This window comes from Asterias rubens, chromosome 9 (genome assembly GCF_902459465.1).
Source record: "Asterias rubens chromosome 9, eAstRub1.3, whole genome shotgun sequence".
Taxonomy (NCBI): Eukaryota; Metazoa; Echinodermata; class Asteroidea; order Forcipulatida; family Asteriidae; genus Asterias; species Asterias rubens.
Genome location: NC_047070.1, coordinates 13627787 through 13647754, shown reverse-complemented (window position 1 = coordinate 13647754; position 19968 = coordinate 13627787). Strand labels below are relative to the sequence as shown.

At 39.0% G+C, this 19968-nt stretch overlaps 1 protein-coding gene across 3 annotated transcripts in view; it reads right to left on the bottom strand.

Moving 5' to 3' along the window:
• LOC117294412 overlaps positions 1-19968 on the bottom strand; it is a 102567-nt gene that overhangs the window by 844 nt on the left and 81755 nt on the right. For 2 of the 3 annotated variants that reach the window (XM_033776795.1, XM_033776797.1), the window contains exons 25-39: positions 18434-18569; positions 17764-17920; positions 16675-16823; positions 15697-15834; positions 15085-15238; positions 14046-14170; positions 12212-12375; positions 11176-11434; positions 9968-10170; positions 7778-7903; positions 6473-6679; positions 5663-5770; positions 2990-3136; positions 1720-1926; positions 924-1083 (exon numbers count right to left, since the gene is read on the bottom strand). In XM_033776795.1, the coding sequence (XP_033632686.1) occupies positions 924-1083; positions 1720-1926; positions 2990-3136; positions 5663-5770; positions 6473-6679; positions 7778-7903; positions 9968-10170; positions 11176-11434; positions 12212-12375; positions 14046-14170; positions 15085-15238; positions 15697-15834; positions 16675-16823; positions 17764-17920; positions 18434-18569 (2440 nt within the window). The remainder of the gene's footprint in view (positions 1-923; positions 1084-1719; positions 1927-2989; positions 3137-5662; positions 5771-6472; positions 6680-7777; positions 7904-9967; positions 10171-11175; positions 11435-12211; positions 12376-14045; positions 14171-15084; positions 15239-15696; positions 15835-16674; positions 16824-17763; positions 17921-18433; positions 18570-19968) is intronic. The other variant, XM_033776798.1, reaches the window with a different exon arrangement.

Here is a 19968-nt window from a genome sequence, read left to right as displayed (position 1 = left end):
CATCCAAAGTTATTTAAGATTTGTTACAATAATTAGATTTTTGTTTGAAGAGTAAATTCATACCCATCATTATCATTACTTAACACAGTTTGAACAAGTTTAAACGCTTGTATCTTATTTCAACCTTATATCCTCTGATAAAAATGTTGTTGTGTTCACCCCTAGGGGGTTGACTTCCCTGTACATGATACTCTTGCGATTTATGAGACTACAATCCCGGCCAAAATGCTTGGGCCACCCTTTCCTAACGTTGTATACAACGATTCCCTGTGCACTTCCCATTCACATTCAAAACATTTGTCCCCGCCCCCCGCTCAATGTTGACTGTAACTCAGAACACAACTCAGAACACAATCAGCAATTGGAACCAACATTGAAAGGGGGCAGGGGGGCCCAACGAGATATGGCCGGGATTGTAGATGTCTGTCCATTCTTCTCTTCTCTCATACCACCAACTGACTGTGCAACTAGTTCTCCACAGCGCTTAAAGGCAGTGGACACTTGGTAATTACTCAAAATAAATATTAGCATAAACCTTACTTGGTAACAAGTAATGGGGAGAGGTTGATAGTATAAAACATTGTGAGAAACGGCTCCCTCTGAAGTGACGTAGTTTTCGAGAAAGAAGTAATTTTCCACAAATTTGATTTCGAGACCTCAGATTTAGAATTTGATGAGGTCTCAAAATCAAGCACACAACTTCGTGTGACAAGGGTGTTTTTTTTTTCAATATTATCTCGCAACTTCGACAACAGATTGAGCTCAAATTTTCACAGGTTTGTTATTTTATGCATATGTTGAGATACACCAAGTGAGAAGACTGGTCTTAGACAAATACCAATAGTGTCCAATGTCTTTTAAGAACTATCATTTTGGCAGTCAACGTGTTATTCAGTTTGTGTATTTGTCATTTCTAAACTTACTTGATAGACTTTGTTGAGAACCTTCTTTATCTTTGGCTTCTTTGTTAGACTTCTTGTTCTTCATGCTAGTCAGTCGTTTGAAGCCAGACTTTTTGCCTCCACCACTCACCGCACTATACATAGCTGCCTTCATATTGGGTAGATACTGAGATACAGCAGGCTAGTAACATACATGGAGACAAAGATAAATCACTTTCAAGTGTAAACAATTTCAGCTTATAGCATAATCAAGCCGTCTAATTTTCTACACAGCCAAGTGGTTCACCTACCAATCACACACAAGAAATTTGATCAACTCCTGATGGCTGCATGCGGTGTTTATGCATTTATAACAGGATTTGTCAGTGCCCATAAAAATTGTCACTTTACACTGTGTGACGTCACTTTTGGCAAATCTCTCAGGTGGGATTCGAACATGAAACCTTTGCATTGCTAGAGCAGATAGATGTCTTACAACTAGATCACTGAGCCAGCCCCGGAGCTAGAGGCATTTTGTGGTAGCAGCTCCTAAAAGTATAGGTGGGACATTTGCTCTAGCAATGCAAAGGTCATGGGTTCAAATCCCACCCCAGAGATTTGCCTGGGGATTTTTGTCACAGAACTCGGGAAAGTACTGAATATACAGTGCTTATACATATTGGTGCAAGGGTAAAAACAGACATAATGTTATCAAATTTCTAAGTGTTTCCTGTGCATGCAATCCAATTAGTTGCCTCCAAAGTGGCTGAAAACTGCCTTGTTAAACAAGGCCTTGGGTTGAAATTCTATCCAGAACAAAAATCAATGGTTTTCCTACCTCATCCCGCTCTCTGAGAGTAAATCTTCCTGGTGTCTTCCACAGATTCTGAATCTCAAAGACCATATCTGAATCATCTAAGACTCGACTTGTCACCTTCTCCTGGATGTCCTTCTTTATCTCTGAGCCCTTCCAGTCTTTGTAAACCTCCTCTGTCAAGACGAAGTTACTTGGGTCAGCGTCTAGACGATGAGCTTTGGCCATTGCCTGAAAAACAATACATCAATAATTTTACCTTCACCAAAACCGTTTAAGAAGTTATTTTGCATAGGGTTTCAGACAAGTAAAATTTGAATAAATTATCAAATTAGGTATTTACATTTTAATGTAAAAACAAATTATGTTTTGCACATTAAAACACCCTTTTATATTACTGCCATTGAATAAAGTAAGGGGGATGGAGTGTCGCATAATGCTGTTTAATGATCCCTGGCTATACCGCAGTTGCTGGGCTTCTACAGGCAACCCCCGAACAATAACCTTGACAACATTATACAATTGTTGCTGCTGGGACGGGGTCCATGAATTTTGTACACCCGAGGGGGGAAAATGGCACCCGAGGCGAAACCCAGGGTGCCATTTTTCCCCCGAGGGTGTACAAAATTCATGGACCCCAAATCACAGCGAGCAACAATTGTTTTGTTATAACTTGGTAATATGATTATTCCCTTTCTCTAAGTTCTGTTGTCATCTTTAGACAGTTATTACGACGAGTATGCATAGTTTAAAAAAACAGACAATCAGAAGAAACCATTTTTCACTGTTCTCTCAGCAGCCGTTTCATACCAAGCGCTGGAAATCGACCATTGGTGGGAACGATCAAGGTTATGTACACCGGCTAACATCACTCATGTTACCTGCAGGGCTGTGCAACCATGGTGCATGCGTTTTTGTTGCACGTTATGTGATTGGTACGCATTTAGCAGCCACAGCCAGGAACACCGGGCAAACCCCTTCTCTTTTCAATAAGTGCACATGCGTTACACAACACATGGGACCAACAGCTTTACATGTACGTCCCATCTGAAGGACGAAGCAATGCACTTAACCATTGCAATGGTTAAGTGTTCTGCTTAAGGACAAACAAGTGTCACGGCTGGGGATTCGAACCCACACTCTGCCGATTAGAAACACCTGAGTTTGAATTTGGTGCTCTTAACCACTCGGCCACAACACTTCCACTTTAAAGGTTTGTATCTACTCTTCCAAGAAAAAACAACTTTGCCCAAGTTAAGTTTTGAACCACTATTTGGGTGGACAGTTGGCTAACCTGAGCAATAATATCTTGTGCTGTGCTGTTAACCAAAGCTCTGAATACTGTGTAAGGTTGCTCTTGGGATACGTTGTAGACCCAGACCAAGAATGTCTTATCAGTCGTCCCAGCATCCACCGAGGTGCACTCATCCGATCGATGTCTCTGTAGGGAAATCAATCAGTTTAAATCAGTCAGGTGGTTTAAAAAGATTCCTCTTTCTAAAACCAGTTATCAAACCTAAGGAATTCATCAACAGTGAAGCATATTTTTATTATTTTGGATAGCTTTCTGTCATAAAACTATTGTCCTGGCCCAAGACGTCAGTGATCGATAGTAGAGTGTGTACGTTTAACCAGCTCTTTCTAAAGTTTTGAGAGTCCCACAGAATTGAGTTCACTTTGTGTTCTCAGGCTTTCCTCAGGAACCAATCAATGCATGATCGCAACAATAAATTGACATTTATAATTATGTCACACAGGGTGTGTTTACTAAAAAACAATAATAATTTATGTCCCTAGGTCAGGCTCAGTTGAAAAAGTTAACCCAATGTTGCAGAACTCCCGATACTTTACTTTTGGTTAAATCATGTACTATAATAGAGCGCCCTATTAGCCTACTACACAATCCACTATCAATCACTAACGTCTTGGGCCAAGACTAATCAAACTATTGAGGAAAACATATTGCTTATGACAATTGTTTATGAAGCATGAAGAAGGGAACTGATCTTGAACAATGCATATATTGTCTTGATCTGTTCTTGCTTAGCACTATTTGTATGCTTAGCTACATATCCCTGATAACTACAGCATTGGTTTCCTTTCATACATTGTTTGCTCTTTATCAACATGAATATGAAAAGCAATGCAGCAGTATTCAATAATCTTTGGCCGTCTTTGCTGTTGAACCAGATGTTTTTGCAGTTAAGACATTGGGTTCCAATCTCATGCAACTGGGGTCGATTTAAGAAAGCACTAAGATTCATCTTCAGATGAGTTGTCAGACAATGATTTGTACTGTGATATCACACTTTGCTTAGCAATTAAGATCGAGTCCCACTTAAAGGCAGTGGACACTATTGGTAATTACTCAAAATAATTATTGACATAAAAACTTTCTTGGTGATGAGTAATGGGGAAAGGTTGATGGTATAAAACATTGTGAGAAACGGCTCCCTCTGAAGTGCCATAGTTTTCGAGAAAGAAGTAATTTTCCAAAAAATTTGATTTAGAGACCTCAGATTTAGAACTTGAGGTCTCGAAAGAAACCATCTAAACGCACACAACTTCGTGTGACAAGGGTTATTTATCTTTCATTAGTATCTCGCAAGTTCGATGACCAATTGAGCTCAAATTTTCACAGGTTTGTTGTTTTTTGCATATGTTGAGATACACCAACTATGAAGGCTAGTCTTTGTCAACTACCAATAGTGTCCACTGCCTTTAAGATCAATCTTAACTCTTTTTGAAATCGTGCTCTGAGCATTCTCATATCAATTATTAAAGTAAGCAATGAACACATTTTTTTGTTAGCACACAGCAACCAGTTGGCATTACCTGTAATGACAAAAGTACTCACAAACAATTTCCTATCACTACTTATAATATTAATCCAAATCCAATATACACAACCTTTTTCATGGTTTTGAACACTAAATGTTAACAGCTGGAATTAGATAATGGCTTAGCATTTAAGTTCTACAAGTGAACGTCAATGATAAAAAAACCATCAGGGCAAAGTGTTAGTCACATTAGCAGAGATAACCTGCAGTTAATTTACACACCCAGCCATATCTTGCATTTACAAATTCAAGTATAAATAAGCGCACAAATTTGAAAATCATAATGTTAAATTTACAGCAATTGAAGACATCCTAATTCAAAGCTCTGGTTTTGGGGGACATCACTGTAGTATACCAGCCAAAAGAACGCATACATATTAGTATCATTTTCATACCAATTTTCTCCAGGTATATTATAGTTTGTTTGTTTGTTAGATACACAAAGCCCAATGGCCCCTTCACCACTATAGGATTAGTACATAAAATCACCATACAATGGGTAAACTGACAGAGCTCGCCACCTAATAGTTTCAATCAATACTAATTTTAAGTTCCCAAGAGTCATTTAACTCCACAGCGGAATATCTTTGGCATACTGTTTGGCATACTTTCCATTGTAAACCTAGCTCAGGACATACGCAAATCTGCATGACTGATGAACTTCAGAAGTATGCTGCACCCCGGCCAAAATGCTTGAGCCACATGACAATAAGCATACCCTCCCCCATGCCCGACTCCCCTGCTCAATGTTGTTAAACCCAGCTGGAGCGCAGACTTTGCAATGAGAGCCAATCAATCAACCAACCAAAGGTCATTTGTAGAGTGCCAAAATCAAGGCACTGAGGCACAGTTGACACAGAGCCAACATTGAACAGGAGATGGAGGCCAACGAGATATGGTCAGAATCGTATCCTCCCGCATCATTGAAAAGTTTCTGCATAGCTTTTTCTTTATTCTGCAATGTTTTTTAAAACACATTTACAGCATCACAAATAATGGTTAAGACAACAATGGAATGAAAGCACATTATTAATCAAATGATTTATAAAGCTCATTAGAATGACGTTGGTTGTTAATAAACAGCTCCACACACAATCTCAATTTGTTAAGAAACTGAGGAGGGGTACCCTATGATTCCGCGGGAACCTTGGTGAGCGCAGACTCTGCGTCTTCAAGTGGTTAAGATGACTTGGGGAGTAGTGACTTGGAGAGTAGGACACTTGATCCTGCTGGAGCTAGAGTCAATTGGAAATGAAGTAAAAACCCCAATGGGGGAAGTGCTTTGATTAGGTCATGCTAGAAGCTGGGATGTGTCTGCACTTGAAAAGATAACATCCTGAAAACCAGTGTGACGTACTTTCAAACTTTCAAACTACTGACAAACTTGATACTTCCAGAAAGCTTGAGAATGGCCTTTGACACAACCATCATCATATTATAGTTTCATGTCTAAGTCTGCCAATGCAAGTATTTGTCATGTTTTTATCTCACTACATCAGGGCTCTACATGAAGGAAGAGTCATCATGTTTTATTTTTTGGTAATCACACTTTCATTTCATTTCATTTATGCTGGTTGTGAAGCCATGGACTCTCAGTAAAGCGAACTTAATGACTGCACCAGCCATGAACCCAGAAGAGAGAGAAAAAGGTAACAAGTTTCAGTTTTAGATGTTTGAGGAAAATCCCAGAGAATTATTTCAGAGGAAAACCCACGTCAAATACGGACTGAAAACCCAATCCACATAGTGCCCCGATTGGATTCAAACCAGGGTCCTAGAGGTGGAAGGCCAGGCTAGATACCACTACTGCCTCTTTGTAAAATAAAAATTATTGATCACTTAAATCAAAGAATTGAAAGAAACAAATATGGCCACATTTAAAAAAGAAACAAGAAGTTTGAAATTGAAGAGAAATATTATTATTGTTTTTTTTTTACCTCCGTTATCTGCTTGAGGATGAAGCGGCCTTTCCCAGACCAACCCGTTTGGACTTCCAGAATCTTCTCATCCATCTCTAAAGTGCGTTCCTCTGATCTACTCTCAGTCTTAGACTCTCCAGGGTATTCCTCATAGTTTTCTTGAACATCTTCAATTATAGCATAGAGACTGATGTCATCAAGGGGCTTCTCTGACCACCCCAACGCCTACAGAGAAAGAGAATAATAGTCATTACAAGATTTTTTTTTAAACACTTCTCATGGACGACTTTGCAACATCACTTACATGTAAAGACACTGGACACCTTAGGTAATTGTGAAAGACCAGTATTCTCACTTGGTGTATCTCAACATGTGCATAAAATAACAAACCTGTGAAATTTTGGGTTTAATTGATCATCAAGGTTGCAAGAGAATAGGAAAAGAAAAAACACCTTTTTTGCTCTACTTTGTGTGCTTTCAGATACGTTACTCCAGAGGGAGCCGGTTCTCACAACGTTTTATACTATCAACAGCTTCCCATTGCTTGTTAGTAAGTTAGCTTTTTATGCTAAAAATTATTTTGAGATATTACTAATAGTGTTCAGTGCCTTTAACAAGTTGTACATATTTTTCATTTTGATGCAAAGTATTTATTGAAGACAAGAACGTTGAAGACAATAATAATTTAATCTCAAAACTTACTTCTGTTGAGGGACTTTCAAGTAGATTGAATCCAATACACTATCGTGTTTTTGATGAACAAAAGTTGAAATTATATTTGAATGTTTAACAAAATGCCTCTTCAGAACATCAAAACCTTTTTCTGATGCACTTTTTCAAGATTAACATTGTCACTCACTCACTCGCTCGTTTGGACGCCTTCAGGCGTCCCCCACCCCGGCATCGAGAGAGCCGGGGCCCGATCACCATCGGGTTCTGTGGGAAACCTGGCGACCGCCTCACGAGGAAGGGACTTAGGCAGACTCACAATTTGTTGTACCAAAAGTTCCCATTGATTTTTTGGGTTGAACAAAGAATTGACTAGAGTGGGATTCGAACCAACGACCTCCGGATTAACGTGCCGGAGGTCGTTGGTTCGAATCCCACTCTAGTCAATTCTTTGTTCAACCCCAAAAATCATTTCAAAATTTACCCAGTCAGTTTCCCTCGTGGTTTATATTGATAACAATTCCCATGCTTAGATTTACCAAACTATTGATGCACCATCCATTTTATGAGTAGGTTTTATTAATAGTATTATTATCAATGTCTGTTTATTTTATATTTCCTCTCCCTCTTCCGATAACTAGCTGTGCGTTGTACCTGTGCTATAACTTCATGGACTTTGGTATCTTGAGTTACTTTAAGCGTTGTGCCCTGCTCCTGAGTAACAATGCCATAAACAACCAGAGGGTGGGCCACTCGTTTCATCTGCGTCCCGTCTACCACCTAGAAGCAAGACAAAGATTACAAACAAATCAATCAATTAATATCATGGAGATACAATCACTCTAAATCAATGAAGTTTCTTCTTTCTCGTATGTGTTTTATATCCTCGGGAAAAGGCTCTCGCAAATTCCTCGTTATAGATATATCATAATATTAGAATCCTATAATGATAAGCACAGGAGCTTTTTTTATTTTTAATCCTATTGCTGCCTTCAATGAGTGTTTAAAATGTCCTAACATTGGCATCCATTTAGAGACAATGCAAATCTGCGTCATCAACAGGTGTCAAGAAAGGGCTTTTTTAGCTGACATTGTCTGATTTGTATTTAAGGGAAACAAATATCAAAACAGAAACTTTTGTTTTGTTTAAGAATTGACAAGGGGAAAGGGAGTAGGATTTGAAAAGCAGAATATGACTTCATTCAGATTACAATATTTGACTGGATTGTTTTGTTACACCAAGACATGCCATATCAGCTTAAGTAAGCACAGCAAAATAAAACAAAAGTGTGGGGAGGCGGGGGCAAAAGAAAAAGAAATTGGTAAACCAGTTTTGAGTTTATGTTCCATAACTACAAAAGTTAAACTTGATTTATATTCCAACAAAATTTAAAGCAAAGTAAAATTAAACAAACAAATTGTCATGCACTCAATAATGAGTAATTTGAGGTCATACATATGGGGTCAATCTTGCCATAACAAGGCAAGTCATGCTTAGGGTTAGCTTAATTCCACACGTTATATTCACACGTGGGTACCCTGCTGCTTCTTCTTGATGATCTTGGGCTTAGTCCCTTTAGATGGTTGAGGTAGCCTGGGTACCAGTGACACAATGAGCAGTGCCAGTGAACATGTTCCGGCAACTGTGTGGTCAGAGATAAATGGAAGACCAGCATACATGTGTATGGCATTCAGAGTGTAAAGTGAAAGTTTGGAATGTTTGCCAGTGCTAACAAAAAAAAATGATTTTAAGTCAATAAAGTACTTCATTCGGGGCAGATTACTGACCCCTTGCAATTGTCTGCCGCGCTAGCCATTTCAGGAGTACAGCTAAAAAGAAAACTGAATGAAAACACCACTGACATTCAGAGTGTAAAGTGTAAGTTTGGAATATTAGCAGGCACTTATAAGTTGACTTTCAAGCCATACCAGTACTCCAAAGCATATAATGAACCCTTGCCACTGTCTGCCACAGGAGTCAAACTTCCTTTAAAAATATGGTGAGTGAGTAACCCCTGCATGGCCTAGCTAAATGGGCACTACACATTTATATAACACACTGGGACATTGACTCCCCAAAAATGCGCAGAGCGGTCACTTTTGGTTTGCCAATCAGCGATGCTTTATAGCACTTCTCTTCAAGGGGTAAGTGACGAGATATATACAGCCGTGCTGTACATGGCAGCGTGGCTGATTTTTACGGTACCTTTGTTATGGCACATTAAGCCAGAGTGCCTTTGCCTTTGGTCATGCTGTAGTCAAAAATAATTGTAGACTAGATTAGAACCCCCTAGGCCAAGATTATTGACCCAATTCACCTGACGTCATCCTCAGAATAATCTTGGATGCGCCATTTTGGTGGTCAATGTCAACGTGTGTTATTCAGAGAAGTGCACATTTTAGGCAACGCGGCGTTTACACAACAACCTATTGACTACAAAAATGGTGAGCGTGGTATCAGTCGCCGCGTGTGACGCGTGCGCAAGGGGTCAATAGGAGGGACATGAGTAGAAATGGGTGCCTCCTTGGTTTTTTTATAGGTTATCTTTGGTAAAGCCGACTGAGTAGCTCAAGACTGAGTAGGCTTAGACTTTTACTTCGTCCTGTATGTGAAAAAATTGTATCTTATAATATCAAAATGTATCTCACACGAAAATGGTCCTTGCAAAAAGTTCTACCTCTGTGACATACTTGTTTTGTTTGTTTATCCGGGCTTTTTTAAGCGAGATACGACGCTGTGCTTTGACACAATGATTTGTTGCATCATCTAAAGATTTTGAAACAACAAAAACATTCTACTTTTTCAATGGTACATGTATCATGACTGTTACTATTATAACATACCTCTATGAACTCCATCTTGGTACTGCGTTCTCTGCCGATGTGATAGTACACCATGTTAGAGAGCATCTGCCGTTTCCTCTGAGCTTCAAGCAGTTTGGTCTTGTCTGATGTATCTTTCATCTCTTCAAGACGAGTGAAGACAAACAAGGAGGCTAGCTCCAAGGGGACGTTCTGAGGTGATCGGAGTCTGATGTGACGAAAGCCTAAAGGGGCAAACATATGGCATATTATCACAAACTATCACAAATTTAGGGAAATGCGGCCGACCTTACTAAGCTTCTATTTCTGTGTCATTTTCATCATTAACGCACTCATTGTGTGTTTCTTATTGCTTTTCTAGTAGCAATAATACTGCAAATTAATTTGTGTCTGACAGACACATGAGTGAACACTTAAACTTGAGAGTGTTTTTGACAGTAGCCCCATAAGAAGTTATCATGTAGGAGACAATAATTTGATTGTGTAAAACTGAAAAATCATACAGGCATGGAAAAAGAGGAAAAGAGAAAACCGGGCAAGCAAAAAAGAGGAAAAGACAATATCCCTACTTTTGTACACAGTAAGTTAAGGGGGAAAAAAAGGACAATCAAAACCCCAAAAGAGGAAATCAGCTAAAAAGAGGAAGTCTCACATGTCTGATCATAAGAGGTTGGTAGCAATCTGAGTGTCCGAGTGGTTGAGTGTCCACACATACTATTGTACGCAGAGTTGTGGGGGCTTGTATGGGGTGTCGTGGCAAAGCTGATAAGAGCACTGAATTCAAGCTCTGATGATTCTGTTCAACAGAGTGTGGGTTCGAATCCCGGTCGTGACACTTGTGTCCTTGAGCAAGACACTTAACTATAATTACTTCTCTCCAACCAGGGGTAAGAGGGTGTGAGGACAGAGATGGTTCTGGTGATTGATTTAGCCGAGTAGAGCATTTGTGGCACAAGGCTGTATACTCCCCACCAGGGAGCTGAGATGATTTAAGGAACGATTTAAAGCCCAGTGACCAGGGGTAATAATAACCATGAACGCCCCTGCGTGACAGACCTCAGCGCTATAAAAGAATCCATCATTATTATTATTATTCCTTTTCTAAAGAATCCCCTTGTGGGGACCAAATTTAACAAAGAACATTGTTGTGGGGGCCTTTGTTCTATTGTGCAAAAGTCCCCACAGCTGTGTGTATGCGGATTGTCCACTCCTTTCAGCTTCCAACTCACCTGACTTGAGACATTTTAGAGGGATCTGTCTCTGAGCCGCTGAGTTTCCACTGCTGTCAAGCACATTGAGACGAAGGAATGCAATCTCCTCATAGTTGATCTGGAATGTAAAGGTTTCATCCCAGATGGGATTGATGGAATTCCTAGATACTGGTTTAGTCTTCCACTTAGCGCAGTCTGCTGGGATGCCAAGTAGTTCTATCTCAATGCTGTAGGAGGAGGTTGGGTTGGTAGTGGAGAGGAACTGCCCAGATACAATCTGTCAGGTAAAGATAGAAAGGGGTCAGATCCAAAACTACCCCTATGCGACAGAAACATTCGGCAGTATATTATTTTCTTTGGGAGCGTTAAAGAAAATTGGTTAGTTGCTTATATTCCCATTTAAGCTGTGCTCAGTTATTGAAAACTGTTTTTTAGGTCTAGCATAAACATGTTGCCATGACAAAATAAAATAAAATAAAAAAAGTGATAGAACAGAATGAAGCAATAATAACAGTTTGGTACCGTGTGTACAATACTGATTGTCATCAAACTTTAAGGTTTTGACATTGAGTGGTGCACCCAACATTGTCTTAACAGAAAAGACTTGAAGAAAAGGGATCATAGACAACACCTGAGGAAAGCCCATGAAGCCAATCTACTGAACATTGATGTAGATGAAGACGCACAGACAGGCAGACAGGAAAGGTGGAAACATTCAGACCACACCCACAAAACTGCCTATAAACAGTGCTCATCTTTAGTAATACCGTGTACCCTGTCTCCTTAAAGCAGGGAACCAAACTACTCAATCAACCCCAGCAATACTAACAGATGCAGCTTGTACACAAACAGCAGACTCTAAAAAAATAAAAAATAAAACTCCAACCTGCTCAAACCAATAGAGGTGCTCCAAACAAGTGACCGCATAAAATAGGGTTTTTAAGATTAGCCGAAAATTCAAAATAGTTCTCAGACCGGCTTCCAGCTTTAATTGTTGAATAATGATAGTTCTATTGCCAAACAAGTTTGACTTTTTAATGAAAGTTTTACTTACGGATATTGTAAGCTCTTTAGCCTTGAGGCCATCAAAGACTTTATCATATGCATCGAATCGCTGGAATAATGGATTGGTCTTGTCAAAGAGATTTGAAGGTTTGAGTAAGTAGCCACAGTTTCCCGACTGTTCAAACATTGTCTTATTGGTGATCTGATTGGTATCTGCAAACAAAGATGGGATAAACAATGTGTATAGACCTTTATCATGCTGCCACCATCTTGGTCATGTTCCCTGTATCCAACAACAGTAATTGATGCTAATATTCTTTGTACAAAAAGGAACCAGACTCATTTTCCTTCCAGCCTCAGTTTGGTTACATTGATTTGAATGGGAGAAAATTTAAGTAGGCCGCACCATGATAAAAGTCTATAAAGTGAATTCAAGTCAATGTTGTCCAGTCAGCATAGAAAAAGAACCCGGAGAACGCTGAGCTCGTGTTGCCCACTGTGTCGTCAGGACGCAGCGTATTGATACTGCGGGATACGGTAGATAGTAATCGAGCATCACGTGACACGCTTATATGGCAAAATGGCAATATGGCATCCCACATAGACCATTTCTACTGTTTTCATTGGTCAATGTATGGCATAATATTTTGCCATACACACATACAAAAATGTTGTACGCGTGTCCCTACAAATGGTCTCACAACGAAACCGCACGCACAGTGACACACTCAGCGTTCTCCCGTTTCTATTTCTATGGTATAAAGTGAATTCAAGTCAAGGTTGTCCATCAGTTTCCAAAGTAAAAAACAAAGGAAGGAAAGCCTTCATGCTTCATATAAAAACTTAAATTATCAGTTATTCCAGTAGTTGTTTTGACAGTAATAAATAGCAACAATACCTACATTTTCTTAGTGACAACAATCTGTGTCTTACACATCAGCGAAAAGACAAATTTGTTATCCACAACAAAATTGATTAAGGAACCAACGTTGTAAAGTCATGGCAACACAGACGCGAAAATGCCACCAGAAATACAAGGAAGATCATTGGAAGCCTTGGTTAGCAGACACACCAGGTTAATTTTGATTGTTTACCTAGTTCTGAGCATGTGCTTATTTCACCCAAAAAATTGTATCACCTGGGCCCAATTTCATAGAGCTGCTTATTTAGCACAAAAATTTGCTTAGCATGAAATTTTTGCCTCGATAAAAACAGGATTACCAACCAAATGTCCACGTGATTTTCAGGATAAGCAAACAACAGCTGAATACCAGTAACAAACAAAATGCAACAAATGGAAATTCGGTTAGTAATCCTGTTTTTATCAAGGAAGAAATTTCATGCTAAACAAATGTTTGTGCTTAGCAGCTCTATGAAATTGGGCCCAGGTATGTCTGCTGCCACCTAGTGTGCCAAATATCTCCCTTTTGCATAGACTGGTCCCCAAGACAGGTACCTGCTACTGAGATCCGGTGATTCCATTGGATACAATGATACCATTTGATAAATGTAATGAATGAAAGCTACCGTAGTTAAGTTTGTTTTGATTGGTCTGAAGTCACCTAGGATGACCAATCAAAACACAGATATGGAAAGCTTACTTTCGGTCGTCTGCTGCATGCTGCTTCCACATGTGTGGTGGTACTACAGTACATGCATGTGGATGTACTCGCATGTAAAGTTGGTAAAGGATTTGAGTGCGTGTCTCTAAAGTATCTCTACGCGAAATGAATGTAGGTCAAAGGTAAATGTACATGCCGGTTTGGAGGCCCGTCTGTGGCATTATTCACGAGCCTGGAAATGAGACGTCAGATGTTTTGGCTACCCTTTGCATTTGCTCTTGAAAACCTTGAAATAAGCTCTAATCCAAATTGAATACAAACCTTCTGTTTGGTAGTTGAGAGCTACCATTTGTATTCCAAATGCCCAGTATATGACTGGATTGTAGTTGGAGGAATCAATCCTCATACCAGCTGGGTAAGTCCTCATCAACTGGTACTCAGTATGCGTAACCAGTGTTAAGGATCATTCAGTTTAAACATCTACCAAAATATATATATATCCATGTACAGTATAGATGTCATCTCTCTTATAATAGATGTTAAGTCTTGACATGTGGACTTTACAGCTGAAGCTGCTTGTCTGGTACTGTTCTACCAATAGACCGATCCATTAAGCTCACAACCATTTGCACAACCAAAAGTCTGACACTATAAGTCCGACATGCGTGCACGTATGCTTGGCGCATGTGGCAGAGTTGTGCAGAATCGCATTGGAGAGGCTCATGTGTTCTTGCTCACATGTGCACCGTGGGCTAAACGTAATCGATCGATGTATTGGGCAAGTCTCTAATTTGCCCATGTGTATAATACTTTAACATGTAAAGGAAGCAACAGCATGCATTTAAACAGGGGCCTAAGTTTAAATGCGCTCATCAAGACTTGCAGTCTGTTATTAAAACACCATCTTCAACAGAACCTGCTATCCTTTCCCCATGATACAAAGAGGGACAAAAGGTACTGGAATTCATGCTTGTAATGTCTCTTTTTCCATGCATTGTTGTGTAATATCCCGATTCCAGACTTTTGTTATACAAATGTGGCTTACAAGAATCGAGCGCCTCCGGCCATTGTTTATCATTGTATTTGGCTCAAGAGGAGGTGAGTTCAAGTGTTCTGAAATTCCAGCACACCATGGCAGAGTTTCAGCAATTTTTCTCAAAATAGAACAACAAATACTGGTGCTTATTACGAAAACCTTTGTTGTCTTTTGTTTGTCAAGACAGGGTTCCACTTTGACGGCAATAATTTAAAAGGAAAAATGTTTAATCCGGAAGCTTAATTTTTTTTTTTAAATGGGCCGAAGCAAAATGGTTAAAAGGTTGTGGTGGATGAAGATTAAATTGGTAATACAAAAGGATATTTGATGAAATGTGATGGAAACTTGCGGAACATTCTCTTGAGGTTAGTTTCATTGACTGATGAACAATGGTAGCACTTTGGTGTTTGTGTGAGGCTGGTTAGCTGGTCCATTGGTAGACTATCTGATGGTCCACGATCAGTATCAATTGACTCACCTGAAGGAGGAGTGTAGTCAAAAAAACACATTTTAATATATAGATATATTCATAAATTTTGATTGTTTATTTTTTGTTTAGGGCCAAGGATTAAAAGCTCTCACTCATTGTACAGGTTAAAACAAAAGAATTATAAAAAGTGAAGATGGAGGAAAGCCAATAGACCTCTTGCAAAAAGCACTCTTACCGAGGCCAAAAAATGCCCTCACTTACTTGTTTTCAACAACAACATTGTTTCATCCAAATCAGTGAGCATATTCGTAGGAAGATAAAATGTATCATCAACTGAACATTAAGGTTGTTTTTGTTCTATTGTATTGCAAGACAAGATAGTTTTAAATAATTTGTTTTTCAGGACATGTAAATACTTACATTCCAGTAATTTGATTTAAAATAACCAATTTATCTTCTGAAAATAGTCCAAAATACACAACAGCAGTTTATTATCTTGTACTTACTCCTGCTAAGGCTAAGTTCCTTAATAGATGAAGCAGGACTGCCAGGAATAGAACTAGTGGAGTTTGTGCTGGCCTTACGCTCCTTATCTCGATTTTTACTCATCTTGTCTTTACTCGAAACAGATGAATCGGCAAAACCTGAGCAACAAATCATACAATTAAAACAAGAATTGATGTAATGAAACCATTACTTTTCAAATTCAGACCCAGTTACCATGGTTACCTGTGAAATCTGCCAAAATTAAATCTAGTCCATCCGAAACTAGACTAGAAAATCTAAGACTCGACCTAAACATCATATTGGAAATGAATTAAATAACAAAAGAGAAACATGACAACCATCTAATCCAATCAACACCTCAGAACCAGAAAACTTTGACTTTTTATTAACCACTGTCTGAAACTTTGATTCAAACAAAACCTTCATCTTTAACCAATAGAGAATCTTAACTATTAAAAGATGGCATTAGTGTATTGGTTTTGTTTTATATCTTTTGAAGAGGCTGTCGACCCAGACCAACTGTCACCAAGCGCACGTTGCTATCTTCTCCTGGGGCTGAAACAAGGTTTCCCCCTCAACAGTCCTTAAGGATGTAGGCATGGGTATCATCCACTAGGAGCCTGGCAGGTAGAGCAGAATGCACTACCTTCCCAACTTTTTCAAAGCAATAATGGTCAAGTGCCTTGCTCAAGGGCACAAGTATCTGTAAAACACGCACTCTGCTGCTGACAACACCAGAGCTTGGGTCTGGTGCCACGACACGCCACAAATTGTTGGTAACTAAATCAACCCTTGTCATCGTATGAACTTGGTGGTCTAGCAGATCTACTCTAAAATATTGAAAAGTCATGTGTTCAAGTCCCATCCAGATTGCCCAAGGACTTTTACCCTGTGCAGATTTTGGAAAGCATTGATTTTATGCTGCCTTCACATCATTACAGAACAACAAGAACAATTTGTTTGTTGTCTCTACTCACCTGGAAATTTGACAGCTTGGGTGTAGATGACAATATTAGAGAGTTGAGCTGCAATCTGATGTCCCTCTTTCTTCTTCTTGTGTTTAACCTGAGTCATCTTATAAACATCATCACCTGTGCCTGGTGATGAGGCAAGACTACCATTCCTCCTTTGAAGACAAGTAAGATGGTATCAGTGTAACTAAGCATGCATGGTGTATGGAATAATTAAAATTTCATTTGAATGTAGACTAAGACTGGAAATTAAGCTGCCAAAAGAATAGAAGCACTGCACTTTTCGTTAAACAACTTTGTCAGTATTACATACAGTGGATTGATACTTTTGAGGAAGCCTTTTGCAAAGCATTTCCGAAAGCAGTGCTAAGTCTGCTGTCCTAGATTTAACATTCTGGCTGTTTACAGAGGTGCCACATTTCTTCTGAGGTCTTTATTTACACGCAGACTAAGAGTTGTGGAAGCTCTTAAAGACACTGGCCACTATTGGTAATTGTCAAAGAATTGTCTTCACAGTTGGTGTATCTCAACCAATGAATAAAATAACAAACCTGTGAAAATTTGAGCTCTATTAGTCGTCGAAGTTGTGAGATAAAAATGAAAGAAAAAAACACCCTTGTCACACGAAGTTGTGTGCTTTCAGATGCTTGGTTTTGAGACCTCAAATTCTAAATCTGAGGTCTCAAAATCAAATTTGTGGAAAATTACTTCTTTCACGAAAACTACATTACTTCAGAGGGAGCCAATTCTCTCAATGTTTATACTATCAATCTCTTCCCATTACTCATTACCAAGAAAGGTTTTATGCTAATAATTATTTTGAGTATTTACCAATATAGCCACTGCCTATAAAACTCCCTTTGTTGTAAAACTCCCTCTGAACCCACAAGATCTTGTAACTTATATTCTGTATAGAAAATGGCCCAACCTCAAACTTTTCCTCTATTAAATCATTAATGACTGGAGTATGAGGTTGAATATCCGATCAAGTACATGTATGTAGTAAAACCAACAAAGGAGAACCACAAAACAAGGAGAAAAGAGATAGAAACTACTACAGTACTGATTCCATATTTTATTGTTCAAACAACTTACTTTTGTGCGCTGGAGGACTGTTTGATGTTTGTCACATTGTTGTTATTGACAGAAATGACTTTTGATGGTTCTTCGGATACTTCAGTGATGTCCGTTGTAGTAGACTCCATCCTGGACAACGTTGGAGGTTTTGCTTCTGATACATCACTACTAGGTTCTAAATTGTGATCAAACCAATGGACAATTTGAACAATTAACTACAATACTTATTATCACATATATTAACAAATGAAATTGGAAATTTAGAAAGAGAGATGTAATAACACACATATAGAACCCATTTTATTTCATTTTATTTGCCATCAAACATTATAAACAACAAAAACTTGCCAATCAAAGTATCTACAAGAACAAACAATACAATAGTATTAAGAAGAATACAGAAATGTAAAACACACGGCAAAGTACTGAGGAACCCGGCTTGGCAGGAAGGTTCATATTAGGGTGGTACACTAAAACGGTTAGAAGCAACAACAACAAATTACCAATGGCAGGGAAAGCCAATAGTGACAGAAAGTCAAATTCAAAGGGGCTGATCATTTGTTTCGTTTGGTTCTAAAAGGACCAAACGAACCCTCCGCCAGGAGCCAGGAGGGATATGCATTACCCACCAACAAGCCAAGCCAGGCAACTCAGAAAAAAAACTATACAAATTTATAAAACTACTCGCCTTCTGGTGGTATGACATCTTCATATGCATCTTCAAATTCATCATCTTCTTCCTCTGAGATGTCTCCCATAGAGGCAGTGGCTGCTGCTATCTCTGCTCCCCATTGACTCTTCTGTTCTCCTGCCATCTGCATCATCTACAGGGTCAAAAATACAAAACTTATTATTTAATGTCTTTCTCATGAATGGATCAGCCTCAACAACACCTTAACATCCAGCATACCACCATCCCAAGACAGAGTAAACTTCTTGTTAATTGCTTCTCCACATCAACTTCTTAAAGATATTAGACTTGTCATTGATCACAACACTTCAATAAAACCAACATAATATATTAATATCAAAGTCTTATATAGTGCACGTACATGTATCTACCAAACAAGGTACTCAACGTTTTTATATACAAACTTTCAGAAAGATAGGATTACAGTGATGAATTCTGAGACCCAATTATGTAGCACCTTATAAGGGTTTACAAGGTACTAACTATATCATCTGTAAGAAATCTTGGCGTCATATTGACAAATTCAATAATATAGATGCTCATGTGACAAATATGTGTAAATCTATCTACCACAACTTGAATTTAAGTAGAATCGGACGCTACATGTACATTGACAAAGATACGTGTCATGCAGCAGTTAGGGCTTTGATAACATCTCGCCTGGGCTACTGTTTACTCAATGGCTTCACAAAGAAGAACCTGGATTGCCTACAATCCCTTCAATATTAGGTTGCAAGACTGATCCACATGGCACCTAAAAGCACAAACCAACTTCTCCCCTTATTGCTGCCCCTTCCCTGGCTCAAATCCCACATAAGATACAAATTTTCAAAATCCTGACACTTATTTTAAAATCTCTTCGCAATGAGGCTCCATAATAACTGAGTCACTCCATATCCACCATATTGCCTAAACCTGCCTAAATCTGGGCCCAATTTCATAGCGCTGCTTAACGGTAAGCAAATTTGCGTGCTTACTGTATCAGAAAAATTTGCTTAAGCCTCAGCCTATTTCACAGGTTGGCAGAAAAATTGGGCGGCCATATTGCGTGTTTACCGTCATTTATTTTTGTGCGGTAAGCACTGAAAGGTTAGCATGCCTTTTCGTTTGCTTACGGTTAGCAGCTCTATGAAATAGAAATTGCACAGTAAGCACAAAATCGGCCGCTAAGCAGCGCTATGAAATTGAGCCCTGCACTCACCACGCTGGACTAACCTAGATTCACCAAAGTCAAACAAGAAGGCTGGAGACTGTTCTTTCTAATGCCCTGCTCCTACTCTCTGGAACTCAATACCCCGTTCATTGGCTAATGTGACTTCCCACTTCCAAATTCAAAAGGCATATAAAATTCACCTATAAATGTTTCTTCTGTGGTTTTCATTTCTTTTCTTGTGGCACTTTGTAACTGCTAGAAAAAGTCTCCTTAAAGCCATTGGACACTTTCGGTAATCAGTAATGTCCAAGGCCCACACTTCGCGTATTACAACTTCTATATAAAATAACAAACCTGTAAAAATTGATATTGAAATTGT